Below are 22,149 nucleotides of genomic sequence, written 5' to 3' on the forward strand. Positions count from 1 at the left end.
GTTTGGGGCGTTCTAGCCTTGCGCTCCGGTAGGGGATTCGCGGCTCACACGGGGTGAATACCCTGACGCCTCTGATTAGCACTTCATGGCAGGAAGACCTCAGGATATTTTCACCAGAGCTCGGTATTTTAGAGGAGAGGTTTGAGGCTAGGAAGTGAAGTTTAGAGATGATCATTAGTTTTCCGTCCAGGCACTGTGCCATTTAACACCCAACCTTCTGTTTCCAAAACTCGTCCTCTTCCTCTAAAAAATCATCTTCGCGGAAATGAACATTGATTTTACTAAGAACTTTACGGAGAGTAATGCATAAATTGCCAATTTTCAAAATTTGGAATATGGTGTAGAGTCAGAGAAGCTCAGAATTCCATAGGACGTGATGGGTCCTGTCCTGTAACCTCCTATTTCAGTGAGTCTCAAGTTCTTTGTTATAAAGGACCCGCTTTGTTTTTCCAAGCCACCCCAAATGGGTACTTCTGGAATAATCAATAAAAATAAATTGCTAGAAAAATTAAAAGCAAGAAGCATACAAGCCTCAGTTTTTTTTAAATTAAATTCAACAGATGTAAGTACTCTGCCAAACTGCCATAAAAGTTTCTAATGCTTACTTTAGGTTTCTGGATTTATTGTGGGCTACTGCCGTCTATGGGGTCGCACAGAGTTGGACACGACTGAAGCGACTTAGCAGCAGCAGCAGCAGTAACAATGTGACCATCACCAGTCTGGGTCCACCATAAGGAATTCTGCACGTCGTGTATCAAACTCTGTGTAAGGTACTTCATAACCACTTTGAAAGTTTCAATTATTTATAAACAGCAATGATCTCTGAAAGATACGAGACTGACGTCATTTACATTGGCCTTGAATAACCTGGACGTTTTGATTAATTTGATATCAGTTTAGTATTAGATAAATCTTACACCAATAAAATTAGATTGAAGAAGTACATGTGATTATTAAAGATTTAATTCCTGTAATTTTTTTCTTTTTGAGTGGTATTCAACTTCTACCCATAACCCACTTACAGCTATTATAAAGAAACCATGATTTAACAATATTCTCTGAAAGTTCTGGAGTAAAATTAACTCCGGTGTTGGCCTGCACCCTTACAGTCTTGCAACTTTTGTAGCTGCCCAATTGCTAGACCAAAGAAAGAGTCCAGAGGCAAAAGAGACATCCCTGATTTATTACATCTCACATGTAAGAGGCAACTGTTCTGGAGTGAGGCCCCACTGTGTGTGGTCAATAGGAGGCAGGACAAGGCCGCAGCGTTCACTACACAGTGGAGGAGAAGGGTATGGATAAAAGGGGATTTGACATCAGAAGGACTCCTTGATTGCCACGGAGACTGCTGAAACGCCTTCCCACAGTTCTTTGGGTTAGCAACCTGTACACGGGCCGCTGTTTCTTGTTGGTGATCAAACGTGTTGGAGTCATTCTGGCCCTCCGTCTTAGAATAATTGTTAGCTAGGGTCGGGGCTGATCATACAGGTAGTCACCAATTAAACTTTCAGCTCAGGAGAAGGAGGCCATCATGTGCTTATAGTAAGGATGAGGCAGGGCCAGGTAGGCAGCGATGTCTAGAGACCAAGAGAGCAGCCATTTTATAGGGTCTGACAGTACACCCCAATCTTTAGAATCTAGACCCAGAGCCTCCTCTTAGAGCATCCAGAGCTCAGTTCCCTGGAGGAGGGCCCGGCAACCCATTCCAGCATTCTTGCCTAGATAATCCCATAGACAGAGGAGCCTGGTGGGCTACAGACTATGGGGTTGCAAAGAGTCAGACACGACTGAAGAAATTTAGCATGAAAGCACATAGAGCTCAGAAATGACTTGTGAAATAAATAGGAGAGGGGACATAGAGTTGTGTGGCTATCCTATGAAAAACTCATTCCTACCAATACGGGGAGGGCCCAGACTCAGGATTTAGTATCATCACAATCTGAGGATGACCACCAGTGTAGGACTGTCTGTGACTTGAGTGAAGGCCTGAAGACTTTGGAGCAAGACCAGCAGTCTCTCCTTCCATCGTGATGTCCATCCAAGCTAAGTGGGGAAACCTTGGTCTTCTTCAACTAAAGTTGCTGCTTTCAAGGTTCTGCAGCCTCTAAAAGATAGGCTGAACTGCTGGATGTGCCAGAGAGACCAAGAGAATAAGACTCTGTTGATGACAGATACTTAATTTTGTATTTTAAAGATATTTCATCACATGTCAGATGCTGCTCAATAATAGTCATAATTTTTTTTAATAACTCTTTTAAAAAAAATTTATTCACTTACAGTGGGTCTTAGTTGTGGCACGTGGGATCTAGTTCCCTGACCAAGGATCAAACCCAGGCCACCTTCATTGGGAGCGCAGAGTCTTAGCCATTGGACCTCCAGAGAAGTCCTCATGGTTTTGCTTATAGGTGAGTAAGTGTGACTTTTATCACCTCAAGCTAGTCATCTTGAGTTTATATTGTTCATGGGCTGTTTTCCTAGAGACACCAGAAGAAAACATGCTACCCAATGACGCCGTTTATCCATAACACACCTTGGCCCCATGATCAGCATAGTAAATGCAGTCACTACCTTTAGCTGTTTATTCATTCTTCCCATAATAAATTTGTTTCTACACTAAACTCTGAAACTGATCTCTGGTTTCTTGTATCATGCCTGAAATTGTCCTTAGGTAGACAAAAATAAATAAAGATATCTTTAGCCTCCATAATAGAGCTTTGTTCTGGGTTCTTAAAGTCCTCTCTAGAACTAACTTGCCTATGGTTTGCAACAGGGGCAAAAAACAGCTGCCAATGGGACGTCTTCTTGTAGGTATCTTTCATCTGTTTTTTCTTCAAATCACTGTACATCCAGTCTGGCCGAGAACTACTTTGAGAGTGGCATTTTACCAATGTCATTAGATAGTAAAAGGTCATATGCTGCCTATACATAATAAGCTATTGTTCTGTAGGACTCAAGGACCAGAAGATGCTATGCGTGTGCATTTCTTTTTTAAATACAAAATGAATATAAAATTATAAATGGAGATAAATCTGTTTTCTAGTACTGATTTTACTAGTTTTTAATCAGCATTTAAAAAATGCAGGACCTTTTAAGTTGTTAGATAAAATATTAAAGAGCAGATATAATCTCTGTTTAGTAATAAATTATATTTTCAGATATACGCGTAATATATGAAAATGAAAGTGTTAATTGCTCAGTCGTGTCCAGTCTTTGCGACCCCATGGACTGTAGCCTGCCAGGCTTCTCTGTTCATTGGATACTCCAGGCAAGAATACTGGAGTGGGTAGCCATTCCCTACTCTTCTCCAAGTGATCTTCCTGACCCAGGAACCAAACCTGGGTCTCCTGCATTGCAGGCAGATTCTTTACTGTCTGAGCCACATAATATATATCTATGACTTATCACCTGTGGATCCAAATGTATCACTTATACCTACCTTTTAACTTTGGGAATAGGTGTTGAGAATAGAATTGTACCTCTTTGAGCATCTCTGCTATTCCTGTTTATTTTTTATCTCCTCCACCTCCAACCCTACTGCCATTACATATATACTTGAACTCCTGGCCTTTAATTGTGAAACCAAACCAGAAACTCTGGGGGATTAGAGTATGTTTTCATGAGTCCTCTGGTTATTCTCTGGGGGGTTATATCCTTTCGCTTATATATTGTGGCCATCACTGAAAAAAATAAGTTAGTGTTACTCAGAATTTTAAAAATATAAATGTATTCTTCAGGGACCAGATGAGATATATGTTGTTTTGGATGGCTCCATCCTACTCTCTGTTATGAAGACTGAGTCTGCATGCTGGTTAATCATAGTTTTTTGTAGCTCTTTGTATGTGTGGGCAGTCTTGAGACAGACCATATTTGGATTTAGAAGGGATTGCTGTGTATTAAACGAGACAACTTCGTAGCCACAACAGTAAATGATACCCAATTCTGGACTGGGTTCTCTAGGACTGGACTAATCTAAAAACATACACCAATCTCTAATAGGTTTGGATATGCCAGGGGCCAAGATGCTTTTCTTTCAATAACCAGTCAATTAATATATCAGAAGCCTATGTAAATAATCCTCTGTTGGATTTCCTTCAACAAACGAGGCATCCACACCACATACATCCCTCGGCTCGGTCCTCACATCCCGTCACATCTCCAAAAAGGGTGTAAGGGTATAAGGAGTCATGGTGACGAAGCCCAGAACCAGTGCTATTTTCACAGAAAAAAAAAAAAAAAGATCCATCAGTAGCATATTTCTTTAATCATTGTTATTTACAATTTATCACCTGACAGACTTACAGAGAATAAATAAAGACAATATACAGTTGGTATCTCATTTTTTTTCTAATACAGAGAATTTTTATACGTTCTATTTTGGAATGACTATGATAGTTTTAAGCAGAAATAAAATCAATTTATTTGCTATTTTTACCCCTTGACAAGACACCTCAACCTCCAAAGCTTGAAGAATAAAGCCCAGATGTTTCCTCCTCATAGGAAGAGTGCACCACATTGCTTTAGAAACTCGGTCCTCAGAAAAAGTTACCAGACAATGGGGTGGAAGACTGGCATATCATGAATAGTAAAGGACATAAAATGAATAGGCTAGATTACAAACCCTTGGTGCATTTGTAGTAATCTGATCAACTTTCACTTTTCTCCAAGCCTCTTTTCAAGAAACAGTTTTTCACCTAAAGTGATTGCCTTATCCCTTTGTGCTTTCCCTCAAGTCTCTGCAAATTCTTCCTTTACATGCAGTTGTGAATGTGGGTAAGCATGAGCTAGCCTGGGACTCCCATCTTTCACCTTTGGAGGCCCAAGAAGTTGTTGACAAGGTGTTTGCAGGAGAAACTTAAAATCTTGTTCCAAAAGAGCTGGGTTTGAGGCCGGAGTCTGTCCCTGCTCATGATGGGGTACCATGCAGAGAAGAACCTTTCATTTCTGTCTAAATACCTCAAAGAATAAGACATTTACATAGATCAATTTCAACATCAGTAAACAAAGAAATGAAGGATGTAACTTACAGGTACAAGTTTGGGCACATTTTCCTCTTTTCTCATTTGAAAATAAACCCTCTACATTACAGCAAAGCAGTTCTACCTAAATTCACCCTAGTTATGCCAGTTGACAAGTTTCTGCTTCTACCTTTCATTCGTTCAAAAAAAAATTCAGCAAATATTTATGGTGTGCTCACTATGTGCTAGGAACTTTATAGGACGTGGGGTATGCAGAGGTGAGCTCACGTATAATCTCGTGACCCTTAAACAGGGCAGCTTAAAAATGCCATTACAGAACTCAAAACTAATCCACAAAACTAAAGCTTCAACTCCTCTATCTTCCTGAACCTCTGGGCCAGGTTGCTCCTGTATTTGTATTTAATTTAGTCTAATGCGGTTGTTATTCCATTTAAGAATAGACATTTAGGTAAATGAAACTTCTCTAATATTCTAAGAGTAGTGTTTTACTACACAATAAGAGTCTCCACCATTGTACTCTATTCCTTCCAAAAGCTCTTCCTGGTGCCAAGAATGAAGTGCCACCTAGTTCTTAATCAAAATACTGATTTATTCTAAAGTCCTCTCCTTGCCACCATGTAAGTCCTACTGGAAGGAACTGCAGAAACCACCTATAATTTCCTTCTGTACCGAGCTAGTGAGCTATGGGTCTCACTGTGCTTTGCGTTATCTGATTTTTCTAAGCTGTTTTTGGATTGTTTCAGCCAATTGAATAGCCGAACTAGTCAGAAAATATGGATACAAACTAGGCAGGATATTACTTACTAATAAAGAAACAGATTAATTTGTTATGTCCTCTTTAGGATTTTACAGATGTCTTTCCTGATGCAGCCAAGCGAGACCAGGTTACAAATCAGTAAGGGTTAAAAATATCCAGAAATGAAATGTATAAATGTGAAGAACTAGTGAAATCTGAGTAAGATCTGTAGTTTAGTTAATAGTATACCAATGTCAGTTTTCTGGTTTTGAAACTGGACTATGATTACATAAGATGTTATCCATGGGAAATCCTGGCATTAGGTAAAGGCCACTCTGAACTATTTTTGCAACTTCTTATGAGTCTTAAAGTATTTCAATATAACAGTTGGGGGGAAAAAAGATACATCAACTAAACAATTACCCTCCATATGTTTGCTACCAAGTAATAGAGTTAACTGCAGCAGAGAAGTCAAAATGCCAGAAATCTAAAAAGCTTTAACCATTCCAGTCTCTTTCTATCTCAATTTAGTATTCTAAGACATTTACCAAGTGGAAAAGACATTCATCTGTTTCTACAAAAATGTTAAATTTTAACTCAGAAGGAAATTCAGCCTACGTTTGGATCTACATCTTTCAGAAACCTATCATAAGCACTTCCAGATATCAGAGGTCTTACTGAAAAGAGCAAGATGGCAAATTCCAGGTCTACAAACTCAGTTTAGGATCAAAGATTTAATAGCTCTATACTGGGAGTAATCTAAGCCTTAACTGTGATTTTCTCCATTTATTTTTGTAGCTTTGGACAAGACAGATGCTATTCTGTTTTACACTATTTCCTTGGAACATCTTCATCTCTTTCCTTTCTCCTGTTCTCCTTTACTTGAAACAAATGGCTTAGCCCCACATCATGGCTCTCTTGTGGGACGCCTGGATGGGACTAGAAAAGTACATGGTTCCAACATGGCACATAGTCTTGGTGCAGATATCGAACAAGATTTCGTCTAGTTTAACCTCAGCCTGTTGCTCCAATGTTTCCCTGTGGCCTCTCTGGGCACAAAAATGATGAGCATTATCTAAAATGGATTTCAGCGGCAGAAACAAAGAAGGGAAGACAGAGCCTTATGAACTAACATGAATTCCCCGTCTCCCCACTTGGTCTTCATTTCCAAAGCAGCACTTGGAAAGCCAAGTCCAGTTCAGACAGAGTTGATCTCTTTTCACCACCACGAATCCCTGGCACTGGAGGTGGTCTGGAACACCCATGTTCAAACTGCCTCCCTCTCCTACATCCCATGACATGAAAAGGTCATTCCCTGGTGGTTGCTCATGTGTTTGTATATTCTTGATGGGTTTATCTTTTCTTAAAACTCTGGAAAGCTCCCTTCCATGTCATACTCTGCACCTCACTTTTCATTTTTTAATGACTACTTTTAATAATCTCTATCATCCAGAATTTCCTCTCTCTCCATATACATTTATCTTTTATCCTCAAGACACTTACTTTTTCTGTTCTCTTCAGAGATTGGCTTTCATGCTTTAGAATGGATTCTCAGCAGCACCATCTGTGTCTGTCTTGCTGCCCTTACCTCCCCCATCCTTCTCTCTATCACTCCTATTATGTAGCCTCCTTTCTAAACCCCACCTGCCTCCCTGTCCAATCACATGCACATTCATTGATTCATTCTCTGCTCTACGTTCATATAGTGCCCTTTGTTATACAGTCTTGTACACTTGCAAGTGATCTTTCCACAGCATTAAAATCGCATTTCCCCTTGGGTGCCTCTTTAGACTCCAGATCTTTACTTAGCACATATAAGTCTGGACAGCTCATCAAGATTTGGACTTAGCTATCACCACATTCTCTAGCGAAAGTATAAACTTAAATCTACTACCCCAAACCACAATCTGGACATAAAACATTTCACATATATCATGAAGAGGATGATTTCCTAGAAAGGTTACAAGGCCCCACAGTTCTCATCCCTTTTCCTGCCTTCTTTTCTACATAATTCTTAGCTTCATTCTTCTATTCTTTAAAAGTCCAACTACTTTTAAATTCTAGATACCTAGCCTTGATCATTTACCCTGATGGCTCTCTTAGATTTGTGCCGCTGAACACAACGTGTATGACTAAGGGAGAAGTTAAAACTGTGTCTGGCAGTACAAAAGTCTTAGTGCCAGAAGATGGAACCTTCCTCATCCCAGAAAAAGATAACTGGACCTGACAGTACATATTTGCCAGTTGCTTGAAACAGATCACCTGTATGACTCAAGCCCAGGAAAATCTAGACATACTAAGTTAATTTTAAAGGATTTTTTTATGGTATCATGCAATGCAGTGGCTTGAGGCAGAATTGTAAAAAGAAGTAAGTGGAAAGATACTAGATAAAAGAAGGAGAAATTACATTACGTAGTTCCTCTTGCCACATAGGAAGTCATGGCCTGATCTGAATGTAGGCCTGCCAGATGCTCATGGATCAAGGAGAACAAGTTGCAGGCCCTGATTATAAGTCCCTTTGATTCTACTGAAATGGAAAGATGAACTTCAATGCATCAACTTGACAGAGACATGTGTCACCCAGATTAAACATTACTTCTGGGTGTTTTTCTATAAGGGTGTTTCCAGATGAGATTAACATTTTCATTGGTGAGCTGAGTAAGGAAGATTGCCTTCTCCAGCATGGGTGGGCATCATCTACTCCGGTGAAGGCCTCAATAGAAGGAAAGAGTAGGGGGGTATTTACCCTCTCTGCCTGACTGCTTGAGCTCACACATCAGTCTTCTGCTCTCAACTTAAACCTTTAACCTTCTGGTTCTCAGAAGTACATCACCACCAGCTTTGTGGAATTCCTCAGTCTCCATAATTATGTAACCCAATTCCCAATAAATCATATAAGTTCTGTTTCTCTGGGGAACTATGAATAGTACACGAAGTTATTACTGATCTTGAGAAGACAGAGTGTGTGGCAGGTCCCAAGTATAAAAGAACATGAGGACATGTCTGGTCCTGCAGATATCAAGTGAGATAAAGTATGGAGAAACACATGATAAACTTTAAAGCACTGAGCCAGTGGCAGGTGTCCTATTACTACTATTATCATGACTTCTTCACATGATCTCTTTTGCTGACCACAATTTTCAGAGCAGGAGATGACTGGACACTGAGTCTGCAGCAATTGTAGATTCAATTATCCAATGAGGTCTGAATATATCAGAGCTGGAAGAGACTTCAAGACCATCTCATTCCCTTTTCCTGTTTCCTACTGCATCTGAGGATCTGTGGAGTGTGAAAGCTCAGAATCTGTTCTGAGGGGATTTTTATTTAACAGTGTTATCAGTATCCATGGGTTCTGAAGCCAGAGCCTCAAGCTTTCTTTTTCTGCTGGTCATACCATCGCCAAGGCAAGAGTGTAAATCCCAAGCAGTAGCAGCAGATGACTCTTCCACACTCAACCTGCTCCTCTCAAGAACTCCTAGGGTTAAAAGGACATAAAATATCATCTCCCACAACCACGTATGATGTCTGAAACCCTACCTCTTTCTTTCCTAGTCTTCAGCCTGTATCTAAACCTCTTCAGAGACAAAGGACTCCCCACCTCTCGAGGCAGCCCATTCATCCTTGTATATTCTGCCTCTGGCTATATTTTCCCTAATAGGGAGTTAAAATCAATCTCCCTGTAATTTCTTTCACCAACCCTCAGTCAACCCTTTGGAAACACTCAGAATGTATCTATTCCCTATTGTACATGACCTTCAGATTTATGCCTGAGAAATTTCATCCCTAGCACATAGGTTCCATAGAGTATTCATCCCTTAAAAGAGCTGGAAGTTTGGGGGGAGATGAACCAAAGGGCCTAGGATCAAGCTATAGAAACAACAGTTTGTACTGACTCAAAATCAGGCTCTCACTAAAACACACACCTGAAAATGTCTGAACAAGGTGAGAGGAGGACCCTCTGAGGAAATGAGCAGCACACCTGTTACCTGTCGTCCACTGACCCCTTTACCTGTGTCCATTCTCTATTTAAGAATATTTCCATGCATGAGGCACATTTTTTTTTCCAAATAACAATCCCTGTTCATAGAGCCTTGCAGTAAATATTCTTTCCTATGTACATACTCTGTATTTCCTATGCATGTAGATCTCAACCCTCATCCCTGCTCAGGAATGAACAAAACAACCATTCCAGTAAGTTGAGTTTTTTCCAAGCATGTAACATCTATTTTGCCAGGAGAGGAAAATGCAGGGTTTAGGACATGTCTACAGGCCAAATTAGGAAATCAAACCATTGGTGACTAGTTACTGAATACCATTTCATCAGATTCTCCACACTTACCAAGTGTTTTCCCTACCCTAGTCTCATGTTTCCTAAGACATTAGCATTCTTCAAGTTTTTCTTTCTGAAATCACTTTTTAAAAGGTGACAGGGAAAATACATTGTAGAATCTGCACATTCATAAACACAAACATATTTATCCTTTATAAATTATCTAAATTATCTAGCCTTTGTTATCCAATACTTTAAGTATGTCAAGTCAGATGCTTTACTAGATTTTATCTGTCCTAGGCTTTTTTTTTTCTTTTTAGTTCTTTAATGTAAAAAAAGTATATATGTGTCAGGGGTAGAGAGTGGGGGAGTGGCGTGGAGGGAGACGACGGACAGAAAGAGAGAAAGACAAACAAGCCTCTGCCTCCCGGGTGCATTCAGTGTCCAGATGGGGTGGCTTAAGCGAGGGTGCTGCTGGAGCTTGTGAGGCGGACCTGTTCCAGGCTCTGCAGCATCACTCATCCACCTGCTGAAGCAGCAGAAGGTGGATCTCCTGGAAGGAGGGCCGCTGCTTGGTGTCTCTTCTCCAGCAGCTGAGCATCAGCTTATACACGGAGTCAGGGCAAATGGCAGGCTGAGGGAGGTAAGTCTTTGGAAACAAAAAATGAACGAAAGAGACTATTAGAAGAGTGTGGAGAAAGGGTTGCTGCATCATGGTATGACTTGCCCACTCCCCACTTTCTTGGACTTGATAACTGAAATGGGTGTGGTGTCTCTCCGTCTTCTTTATGAGCGTTTTACGTCATATCAATCCCCTTTCCATTCTCTTTGTCTTTTCCAGATCTGCGGAGCAGAACTTCCTGATGGGCCATCCTGTGGTCCCTGTGCGTGCGTGCATGCTAAGTTGCTTACCATCATGCAAAAGATGAAACTGAAGCATGAAGACATCTTTGACTGGAAAGTGATTAGAACACCTAATCCTCCAGTTATAGCCTATCCACAGTGAGCTTTATCTCGGTTGAGCCAATCATGGCAAGTGCGGAAAGTATGTTAGTTGCTTTAGCTCCTGGGCTAAGAATGGAATCTTAGCCACTGAGACACAGGATGTATCCACGTAGCTCTTAACCATAGCTTTCTCTGTGCTCTCCTTCCCCTGTACTGGCCCCAGGTGGGAAGACTGGATTTCTTCTTTACATTATTTACCAACATTTGTACACTTAACCCCTCTACAGCCCTGCCCTGAATTCCAACCTAGAGCTGTATTTGGCTCTATCCTCAAAGCAAGTTACTGTGTCCACCCAGCAAGACTGACTCCAGGTCATCTGCTTGCCTGCAACATGTTGCTGTCATTTCCTGACCTATGCTTTTTAAAACCTTGTATACTGACATATTCCTGAACCAAACCTAAATGTCTCAAGCTCTTTGAATCACAGGTCCAACATCTGCTGCTGGTTAGTAAATAACCATTTCAATATTGCCTTCTCCCACACTTAGACCAGCTTGTATCATGCATGGTAGGATCAGATGGTAGTTCTATCTTTAATTATTTGGAGAACCTCCATACTGTTTTCCATAGTGGCTGCACCAATTTACATTCCCATCAACAATGCGTGAGGCTTCCCTCTTCACGTCCTCACTAACATTTGTTGTTCCTTGTCTTTTTGATTATAGCCGTTCTAAAGGTGTGAGGTGATATCTCAGGATGGTTTTGATGTGCACTTCCCTGGCCTGCCAGGCTCCTTCCTCTGTCCATGAGATTCTCCAGGCAAAAATACTAGAGTGGGTTGCATGCCCTCCTCCAGGAGACCTCCCTGAGCCAGGGATTGGACCCACATCTCTTATGTCTCCTGCATTGGCAGGCAGGTTCTTTACCACTAGCGCCACCTGGGAAGCTCGATAACTAGCAACGTTGAGCACCTTTCCATGTACCTGCTGGCCATCTGTTTGTCTTCTTTGGGAAAATGTTTAGTCAGATCTGCTCATTTACAATTGGATGGTTTGGGGGATTTTTGCTCTTGAGTTGCATGAGTTCTTTATGCATTTTGGATATTAACCCATATCAGATATATGAGTTACAAATTTTTCTCCAATTTGGTAGTTTGCCTTTTCATTTTGATGATTTCCTTTATTATAAAGAAGATTTTTAGTTTGATGTAGTCCCACGTGTTTATTTTTGCTTTATTGCCTTTGCTTTTGTTGTCAGATCCAGAAAACCACTGCTACCACCAATCCCAAGGAGTTTTCCATCATCAATTCTTAATTAAAAAGTAAAAAGACAAATACCTCTGGCTTCTATTTGAATATATAATAAGATCTGACAAACCTTAACTCAGTATGTTAGAAGTGACTATGGCTACAAAATAGCAAGTATTTAAAAGAAATATTACTAATATTATAAAGGATACAGGATAATAGACACTCTCGTATACTACTTGTGAAACTTAAAACTGTTAAGCCTTATCTAGGGTGTTCACTAAATAATTTTAGAAAAAAAATACATCTGTTTTGAGCCAACAGATATCAATAAAATGAAATGACAAATAAATTATTTGCCCTTTTCAAAGTTGTATAAACTTGGCAAATAAAGTTATATTTAGTAATAATTCTCATTATGTTGATAGTATTTTACTTTTCATAACATCAAACAAAATAAGCTTTTAAAACTGTATTTAATTTTTAATTATTTAATTTCATTTAGACCATGAGCTTTCAAGAAAAGTGCTTTCTGAGAATTCTTTACAATTTGTAAAAACAAATTGAAAACAAAAAATGTCAAATACATTTTTAAATTACTGGAATTATTATTATAGACCTCCGAGCATTTTTAATTGACTATGGAAGATTTAAGATTTGTCTAAGCTATGAGCCCTAAGGATAAGATTCTTTCTAGAATTTGTGTTACTGAAAAGTTTTCTCCTGCACTTTATCTGCTATGTTCAACAAGTTGGTGACATTAACAATGCTGTTTGAATACAAATTAGATCACATGTGTAGAGTCCATAAAATCCATCTAGCAACTGATAGTGATGAATAACTATTGTACTTAGACTCTAATGTCAAACTTTCAAAATTTGAATACTGAAATTTTAACAACAAAATTTAAAGTAATTAAAATTTGTAAACTTATAAAATACAAATTTAGTGAATTATGCTTAGTTTGTTCATATGTTGAATTAAATAAATTTTTATCAAAATTTTAAGCTTTTAGATGAGAAGCTTACTCTGCATATGATGGTGATATTATGCTTTGGTCTTGGCTTCACTCAAATATGTAATTTTATTATTCAACCATTTAGTAGTTGGTCAAAATATATTTGACTGTCTAGCATCATTTAGTAAAAGTGAACATGATGGACCCTTTTAATAAGCAGTTAAAAATAAATAAGAAAAGTTAAATCCTAGAGATTATTAGAATTTAAAACTTCCATTAAATGATAAAACAACATTTTCTTTGAAAACGAATAGCATAACATTTGATTAATTAATATGCAACTTTTTAGTGCTAAGTAAAAGCTACCTGATATCAAAAATACATATAATGCAAAGCAGGCAGTGGACATAAAGGGTGGGGAGGGGAAGCATGCCTGTCTTGGCTGAATGTTTTGTTGGCTCAGTTGTGCCTCATACAAATTGTGTTTTGCATGTGAGATTTCAGTCACCGAATAATAAAATCAGGGAAACTGAAAGGTTTAAAATATTCTTCCCTTTGCCTATAATTCCAGGATGTAAGCAAATTAAAATTATTGTTATGATGAATAAAATTACACTTTCTAATAGAACGCACCACCTTTAATTGGCCATGAGACATCTAATAGGTCACCCAGGTGGCCATGACATTCTCCTAGTCCAGAAAAATATTTTTTTTCTTTGGTCTACACCTTATCTCATGCACCCAGCACTAAATCAGCCTTTTGCCAAGATGAGAAGGCAATTACCTCATAACCAAAATAGATGATTTAGATCCCCTGCTACCAAAATATCTATAGAGGATCACAATAAAGCTCTAGGACCCCCTCCTCCTATTTTTAACCTGCTTATTCCACAATCTCTAGTCATTCCCTTATCTTTTGTTTGCTTTAATCCACTTTTAATTTTCTTCAAGAGCCTTTTCCCTCTTCTCAACTGTTATCATTTTCCTATCTGAGATGCCACACTCCAAGTCACTCTGGGGGCTCAGCGCTCCAGCCACCAGCAAGCTTTCAATCCCACATCTCACAGGAACTTTGGACACTGAGTTATCTGAAGGAAACTTGGAGTATCTTAACTAGGAACTGGGGCCCCTATCAGCTTAGAAGCTTGGCTTTCCTGAGTCCCGAGAGGCCACAACATCTGAGCCCAGAGGTGCCTTCCAGGAACAGCAAAGCCAGGATGCACTTGATGGTCGCTGGGCACGTAAGTTGAGAAATATTTTTAAATAGTCCAAACCAAATTTTTAACAAATGCTAATAAGTCCCTTATTCACTTTTAGCTTATGTTTTTATTTTTATGTTCCTCAACCACAAAGATAAACTGTACAGTCTAGACCAGGACACAGATCAAATATGAGAGACAGGATTTATTTCCTGATATCTTTGACTAGGGCTTCCCTGGTGGCTCAGTTGGTATAGAATCAACCTGCAATGCAGGAGACCCAGGTTCAATCCCTGGGTCAGGAAGGTCCCCTGGAGAATTAAATGGCAACCCACTCCAGTATTCTTGCCTGGAGAATCCCATGGACAGAGGAGCCTGACAGGCTACAGTCCACAGGGTCTCACAGAGTAGGACATAACTTAGTGACAAACCACCACCGCCACTGTCTTTGAGTTATGGAGAAGCCTGATGGGACTCCCTCATGCTCCCCAATGACCACTGGGCTGACCCATGGAAAAAGCAGAGTGTATAGATGCCTAGGGAGGACCTTGGTCTTTCACATCACCTGGATACATAGTGACAAATGGCTATCATCCAGGTAGCCCGTTTTCCAGCTCAGGCCTATCCTGTTAAATCAGAAGTTTTCTTTCTTTCACCTTCAGAGGCACCCAAGGCCACATCTCTCCACCCCAGCAGCTCTCACCTGCCTCCCTTGGTCTCGGAAGAACTCTCCAGTATTCTCAATGACCTGTTCATCTGACAGCTGGGAATAGGGCTGTTCCTGGCAAAAGGTGAAAGTCTCCCACAGAGTCACCCCGAAGGCCCACACATCACTTGCTGTGGTGAATTTGCCCTGTTTAAGTAAGGAAAAGAAGAGAAAGTCAGAATAATCTGTGTACAACAAGAGCAGAGAGATTTTCATAAAATAGAATTTTTAACTACACAGAACAAGGGATACTGGAACTGCCAAGATCTGTGCTGGGAATCTGAAAACGAAAATAGAAGTGGTTTCAATGCCAGCCTCCACACTTCTCTGACCCTCAGGATCTCTGCTGAGGTCTACTTCTCTTGCAGATGAGATCCAAGGACTGAAAGGGATGTAGCCATAAGCTACCTGACTCTCCCGCTGAGAGTTAGAAGGTCAAACTCTAGAATCTAGGGCAGCCTCAGGTAAATGCCCGCGGGAAAGGCAAAATAAGAACAGGAACAGATACAAATATCTCTGTGTTAGAGACACAGGAATCCAGTGTGAATGCCTCGAGTAGCTCCTGTTCAATGATCATCACAGTCTTGAAGGACAGACTGACAAGTGATCTCTGAGATTCAGATGCAGTCAACATCCATTAAATACTTGCACACGTTCTATTCAATAATGACAGTGCTGAAGTAGATAATATTTATTCCTACTTTTTAGATCAGAAAAGTGAGACAACATAGGTTTACTAAAATTCCCTGGTTTATAAGACCATTAAAATAGAAAAATTGAGAGTTGGACCAAAACCCTCTGAATCTTGGTCTAATAATATGTTATAACACCATGAAATATATTTAAAGGGAACAAAGCTTAATAATCACATTCAGTTCAGTTCAGTTCAGTCATTCAATCATGTCTGACTCTTTGTGACCCCATGAATCGCAGCACAACAGGCCTCCCTGTCCATCACCAACTCCCAGAGTTTACTTAAACTCATGTCCATCGAGTCGGTGATCCCATCCAGCCATCTCATCCTCTGTGGTCCCCTTCTCCTGCTACCCCCAATCCCTCCCAGCAACCAGGACTTTTCCAATGAGTCAGCTCTTCACATCAGGTGGCCAAAGTATTGGAATTTCAGCTTCAACATCAGTCCTTCCAACGAACACACAGGACTGATCTCCTTTAGGATGGACCGGTTGGATCTCCTTGCAGTCCAAGGGACTCTCAAGAGTCTTCTCCAACACCACAGTTCAAAAACATCAATTCTTCGACACTCAGCTTTCTTCGCAGACCAACTCTCACATCCATACATGACCACTGGGAAAACCATAGCCTTGACTATATGGACCTTTGTTGGCAGAGTAATGTCTCTGCTTTTTAATATGCGTCTAGGTTGGTCATAACTTTCCTTCCAAGGAGTAAGTGTCTTTTAATTTCATGGCTGCAGTCACCATCTGCAGTGATTTTGGAGACTAAAAAAATAAAATCTGACATGGTTTCCATGTTTCCCCATCTATTTGCCAAGAAGTGATGGGACCAGATGCTATGATCTTAGTTTTCTGAATGCTGAGCTTTAAGCCAACCTTTTCACTCTCCTCTTTCACTTTCATCAAGAGACTCTTTAGTTCCTCTTCACTTTCTGCCATAAGGGTGGTGTCATCTGCATACATATCTGAGGTTATTGATATTTCTCCTGGCAATCTTGATTCCAGCTTGTGCTTCTTCCAGCCCAGCATTTCTCATGATGTACTCTGCATATAAGTTAAATAAGCAGGGTGACAATATACAGCTTTGACATACTCCTTTTCCTATTGGGAACCAGTCTGTTGTCCCATGTCCGGTTTGAATTGTTCCTTCCTGGCCTGCATATAGGTTTCTCAAGAAGCGGGTCAGGTGGTCTGGTATTCCCATCTCTTTCAGAATTTTCCACAGTTTATTGTGATCCACACAGTCAAAGGCTTTGGCATAGTCAATAAAGCAGAAATAGATGCTTTTCTAGAACTCTCTTGCTTTTTTGATGATCCAGCAAATATTGGCAATTTGATCTCTGGTTCCTCTGCCTTTTCCAGCTTGAACATCTGGAAGTTCACAGTTCATGTATTGTTGAAGCCTGGCTTGGAGAATTTTGAGCATTACTTTACCAGCGTGTGAGATGAGTGCAATAGTGCGGTACTTTGAGCATTCTTTGGGATTGCCTTTCTTTGGGATTGGAATGAAAACTGACCTTTTCCAGTCCTGTGGTCACTGCTGAGTTTTCCACATTTGCTGGCATATTGAGTGCAGCACTTTCACAGCATCATCTTTCAGGATTTGAAATAGCTCAACTGTAATTCCATCACCTCCACTAGCTTTGTTTGTAGCGGTGCTTTATAAGGCCCACTTGACTTTACATTCCAGGATGTCTGGCCCTAGATGAGTGATTACACCATCGTGATTATCTGGGTCATGAAGATCTTTTTGGTATAGTTCTTCTGTGTATTCTTGCCACCTCTTCTTAATATCTTCTGCTTCTGTTAGGTCCATACCATTTCTGTCCTTTATTGAGCCCATCTTTGCATGAAATGTTCCCTTGGTATCTCTAATTTTCTTGAAGACATCTCTAGTCTTTCCCATTCTGTTGTTTTCCTCTATTTCTTTGCATTGATCACTGAGGAAGGCTTTCTTATCTCCCCATGCTATTCTTTGGAACTCTGCATTCAAATGGGAATGTCTTTCCTTTTCTCCTTTGCTTTTTGCTTCTCCTCTTTTCACAGCTATTTGTAAGGCCTCCTCAGACAACCATTTTGCCTTTTTGCATTTCTTTTCCATGGGGATGGTCTTGATCCCTGTCTCCTGTACGATGTCACAAACCTCCATCCATAGTTCATCAGGCACTCTGTCTATCAGATCTAGTCCCTTAAATCTATTTCTCACTTCCACTGTATAATCATAAGGGATTGATTTAGGTCATACCTGAATGGTCTAGTGATTTTCCCTACTTTCTTTAATTTAAGTCTGAATTTGGCAATAAGGAGTTCATGATCTGAGCCACAGTCAGCTCCCAGTCTTATTTTTGCTGATTGTGTAGAGCTTCTTCACCTTTGGCTGCAAAGAATATAATCAGTCTGATTTCGGTGTTGACCATCTGGTGATGTCCATGTGTAGAGTATTCTCTTGTGTTGCGTGAAGAGGGTGTTTGCTATGACCAGTGCGTTCTCTTGGCAAAACTATTAGCCTTTGCCCTGCTTCATTCCATGCTCCAAGGCCAAATTTGCCTGTTACTCCAGGTGTTTCTTGACTTCCTACTTTTGCATCCCAGTCCCCTATAATGAAAAGGACATCTTTTTTGGGTGTTAATTCTAAAAGGTTTTGTAGGTTTTCATAGAATCGTTCAACTTCAGCTTCTTCAGCGTTACTGGTTGGGGCATAGGCTTGGATTACCGTGATACTGAATGGCTTGCCTTGGAAATGAACAGAGATCATTCTGTCATTTTTGAGATTGCATCTAAGAACTGCATTTCAGACTCTTTTGTTGACCATGATGGCTACTCCATTTCTTCTAAGGGATTCCTGCTCACAGTAGTAGATACAATGGTCATCTGAGTTAAATTCACCCATTCCAGCTCATTTTAGTTTGCTGATTCCTAGGATGTCAACATTCCTAGAATGTCTAATAATCACATTAGAAAGGGGTAAAATATGCGATTCACCTATGGAGATGATAAAAATCTTTATAATGATTTATATAAAATGGTATATCTTACAGCATCTTTCATAATTGAAGGAAACTGGAAAATACCAAGTTATTATGATATTAAATTATAGGATATATCTATAATGGAATATTATACAACCATTAAAATCATGTTTTTGAAGAATACTTACTGGCAATGAGAGAGAATTTTATGTGCATAGTATCATCCCAATATGTAAAATAATTTTATATACATAATACATATATTCAGAGAAATGCATGCATAGAAAAAATCCTCAAAGTAAATATACTAGAATATTAATATTAATAGTGGTTATTTTGGTGAGAGGAAAGGGATAACTATATAATTTTTATTTTAAAATTAACAAATCCTAAAAGAATATGAACAAGAAACAAACAGATTAACAATAAGTGAACAAAACTATAGTGTTTTCAGGCTTTTCTCTGGAATATTAAATGACAAAAAACAAAATTACATGTATTCAGCATTGTAGGAAGTAAAAGTTTAAAGTCTAATAATTCTATAAATCAGCTAAGTGGCATAAAACCAAGTGGCATAAATTGCCTCAAATATGCATGGTAAGAGAAGAGAAACATTTGGAAAAAAAATTATTCACTTGTGGTTCAGAATATCAAGAGCTGAATAAAAGCTATAAAAGCAAAGAATGAGGAACTTAAAAAGTAAATGATGATAATCATTAAAATAGAAACATAAAATAATTAATTAGAAAAATGGTTATGAAATTAATACAAAAAATATTTTGTGTGGATAATAGTTCTTTAAATGATGAAATTTTAATACCGTAAATTAAGATCAATAATACGGGAAGGGTAGAGATTTAAAAAAATCATACTAAATCTCTTGTGATTTCAGGTATATTTTTAACCTTTCTCTCCAAATTTTCTATAGTAACCATTTTACATTTTATCAGCAGAAATAGGCAAGTGTTAAAAAATAATGATTAGTACCAAAATAAATCATCTCAAGTCATAGAGAACATTGAAGTCTACTCATTGCCTGTCTCCTGCTGTCTCTGGAGCCCCTCTAGATGCCATGTGCCCCTGCCTATGTGCTGGTTGCTAGGGCAGAGCTCAAACACACGGGAAACTCACCAGCAAGATGCTCTCCCAGGACATCCAGCGGATCGGGAGCACTGCCCGGCCCTGGATTCGGTAGTAGTCACCACTGTATAGGTTTCTGCTCATTCCAAAGTCAGCTATCTTGATGGTATAGTTCTTACCCACTAAGCAGTTTCGTGTGGCCAGATCTCGATGAACAAAATTAAGTGAGGAAAGGTACTTCATACCAGATGCAATCTGGGTAGCCATAAACTTCAGGTTGGCATAACTGAGAAAATACAAAGGAAGAGAGAAAGTAGTCTCTGGCAACAAGATTCTGTGAAGGGTACATACTCTACAGTTGGTGCCAACAAACTGGGGTTCCAACCTCAGCATCCTTTCTCTATTCTTCATTTATCTCTGCTTTCCCCCAAAGGGCAGCTGCTCTGTTATCCCCTGCACACTAACATCCCCTATCTCACTGGGAAAGACCCTGATGCTGGGAAAGATTGAGGGAAGGAGGAGAAGGGAGCGACAGAGGATGAGATGGCTGGATGGCATCATCGACTCAATGGCCATAAGTTTGAGTAAACTCTGGGAAGTAGTGAAGAATAGGGAAGCCTGGTGTGCTGCAGTCTATGGGGTTGCAAAGAGTCGGTCACAACTTAGTGACTGAACAACATCTCCCACCATCTGGAACAATGATGAACTTTAAAGCTCACTGCTCCCCATCTTAGCCTCATGAACCCAGGAAAGAGATGGAAGACTCAGCTTATTTACCTCACAGTGGGTACATTGGCAGAGCAAGAACTGGGTGGCTCGTGGCGGGAAAGAAACTGATTGAGATCTCCGTTTTCCATATACTCAGTGATCATGCAAAGCGGATCCTCAGTGATACACACAGCTAAGAGACGGATGATGTTTGGGTCCTTGAGCCGGGACATGATCTTTATCTCCTTAAGAAAATCATTCCTTTGAAGGACACAGACACAGATAAACCCAGAGGTTGCCAGAGTTAGAATCAAGAAGTAGGAGAAGACACAGCAAAGTCTAGTCCTGCCCATTATACTAGTTTTCTTTTCTTTTGAATAACCTTTGTGAGAACAGAGAAATTGCTTCCTGGAAACTGTCTCATTCTACTCATCCTGGAATATGATAAACCCTTATTCAACTGTAATTTTGGAGGCATATGGACCATGACATTCACATTTGCACCCTTAGTATCCAACAAAAGCCCTGCCACATAGAAAGTGATTAATATTTGCTAAATCAAATGTAGGTTACTAAAAACTAGTCTTAAAAATAAAACCTTCAACTGAAAATTATATCTTAAGTGCACTGGGGTCTTTCCCTTTTTTAAAAGCCAAGGACTCACTCTGTAAATAAAGCTAAGGCACTTTTTTATGAAAATGAATAAGCATCCCCTGGTTTATCTGATAATTTTTTATTGTCCCATGCTGGTTTCTTTTAATGCAGAGTGCACCAGCAGACAGTCACAACACACATTTAGGACCCTGTTCAAAATTGAGCTGTTTAAAGTTCATGGTGGTAATGCAGTTATTTCAAAAGAAGTACTCACTTGGCCAAAACTAAGAGCTGTCAGAGTAGCTGGTGATGACCACCCTTGAATCACACAGTGGGCCACCTTCCCAGTAGCAACGTTTGGGGGAGTGAGACCACTAGCCCACATTCTCAAAACTATTGGAACAGACATGTTGTATGTCTCCTGGGAGTTTTTTTAGCAATCCTGGACTGGGAGTCATACCAGTCAATATAAAATCCTTAAAACCAATATGGTTTCAACACCTCTCCTCTTTCATTCCTCCTTCAACCTCAAAGCAAGGGGGTCCATGGTTTGGGAGGGCACACAACCTAAGCCATCCATCGTTGCTTAATTGGAGTGGGCACAGATGGAACACCAAACCTCACCAAAAAACAGTGAGCAAGGAGAGAGGCTCAAGAAGGAGGGGTTATATGTATAGCTATGACTTATTCACGTCGTTGCATGGCACAAACCAACACAACATTGTAAAAAAAATTTTTTTAACAGGTAAAAGCTTTGTTATATCCCATCGCTTTTTTTTTCTTTCTTCTTGCCACCTTCTCTAATCATGTGCTAATATTAATATCAGGAATATTCTTTCTTTCGATGGGACCTGAGGATATCACTTTTCATTCATATTAGTATCCTTAAGGTTGAAATTCTCACAGTAAAAATTCCAAAACCACCACAGTTCTGTTCCCTTGACTTTCTTTCTTCTTCATGCCACATCCTGCCAATTGCAAGACTTTTAATAAAACCCTCTCACCATTCTTGGAATTTATGATAATTTGAACTATAGCAATCTAAATTTTTTCTGAATTTGAACA

At 39.7% G+C, this 22,149-nt stretch overlaps 1 protein-coding gene across 6 annotated transcripts in view; it reads right to left on the reverse strand.

Moving 5' to 3' along the window:
- Positions 1–10,284: 10,284 nt before the first annotated feature.
- DDR2 (discoidin domain receptor tyrosine kinase 2) overlaps positions 10,285–22,149 on the reverse strand; it is a 150,992-nt gene continuing 139,127 nt past the window's right edge. For all 6 annotated transcript variants that reach the window (XM_065946665.1, XM_065946683.1, XM_065946647.1 and 3 more), the window contains 4 exons: positions 20,560–20,751; positions 19,834–20,068; positions 15,036–15,185; positions 10,285–10,631 (listed from right to left, as the gene is read on the reverse strand). In XM_065946665.1, the coding sequence (XP_065802737.1) occupies positions 10,497–10,631; positions 15,036–15,185; positions 19,834–20,068; positions 20,560–20,751 (712 nt within the window). In that variant the 3' untranslated portion in view covers positions 10,285–10,496. The remainder of the gene's footprint in view (positions 10,632–15,035; positions 15,186–19,833; positions 20,069–20,559; positions 20,752–22,149) is intronic.

This window comes from Muntiacus reevesi, chromosome 1 (genome assembly GCF_963930625.1).
Source record: "Muntiacus reevesi chromosome 1, mMunRee1.1, whole genome shotgun sequence".
NCBI classification, from domain to species: domain Eukaryota; kingdom Metazoa; phylum Chordata; class Mammalia; order Artiodactyla; family Cervidae; genus Muntiacus; species Muntiacus reevesi.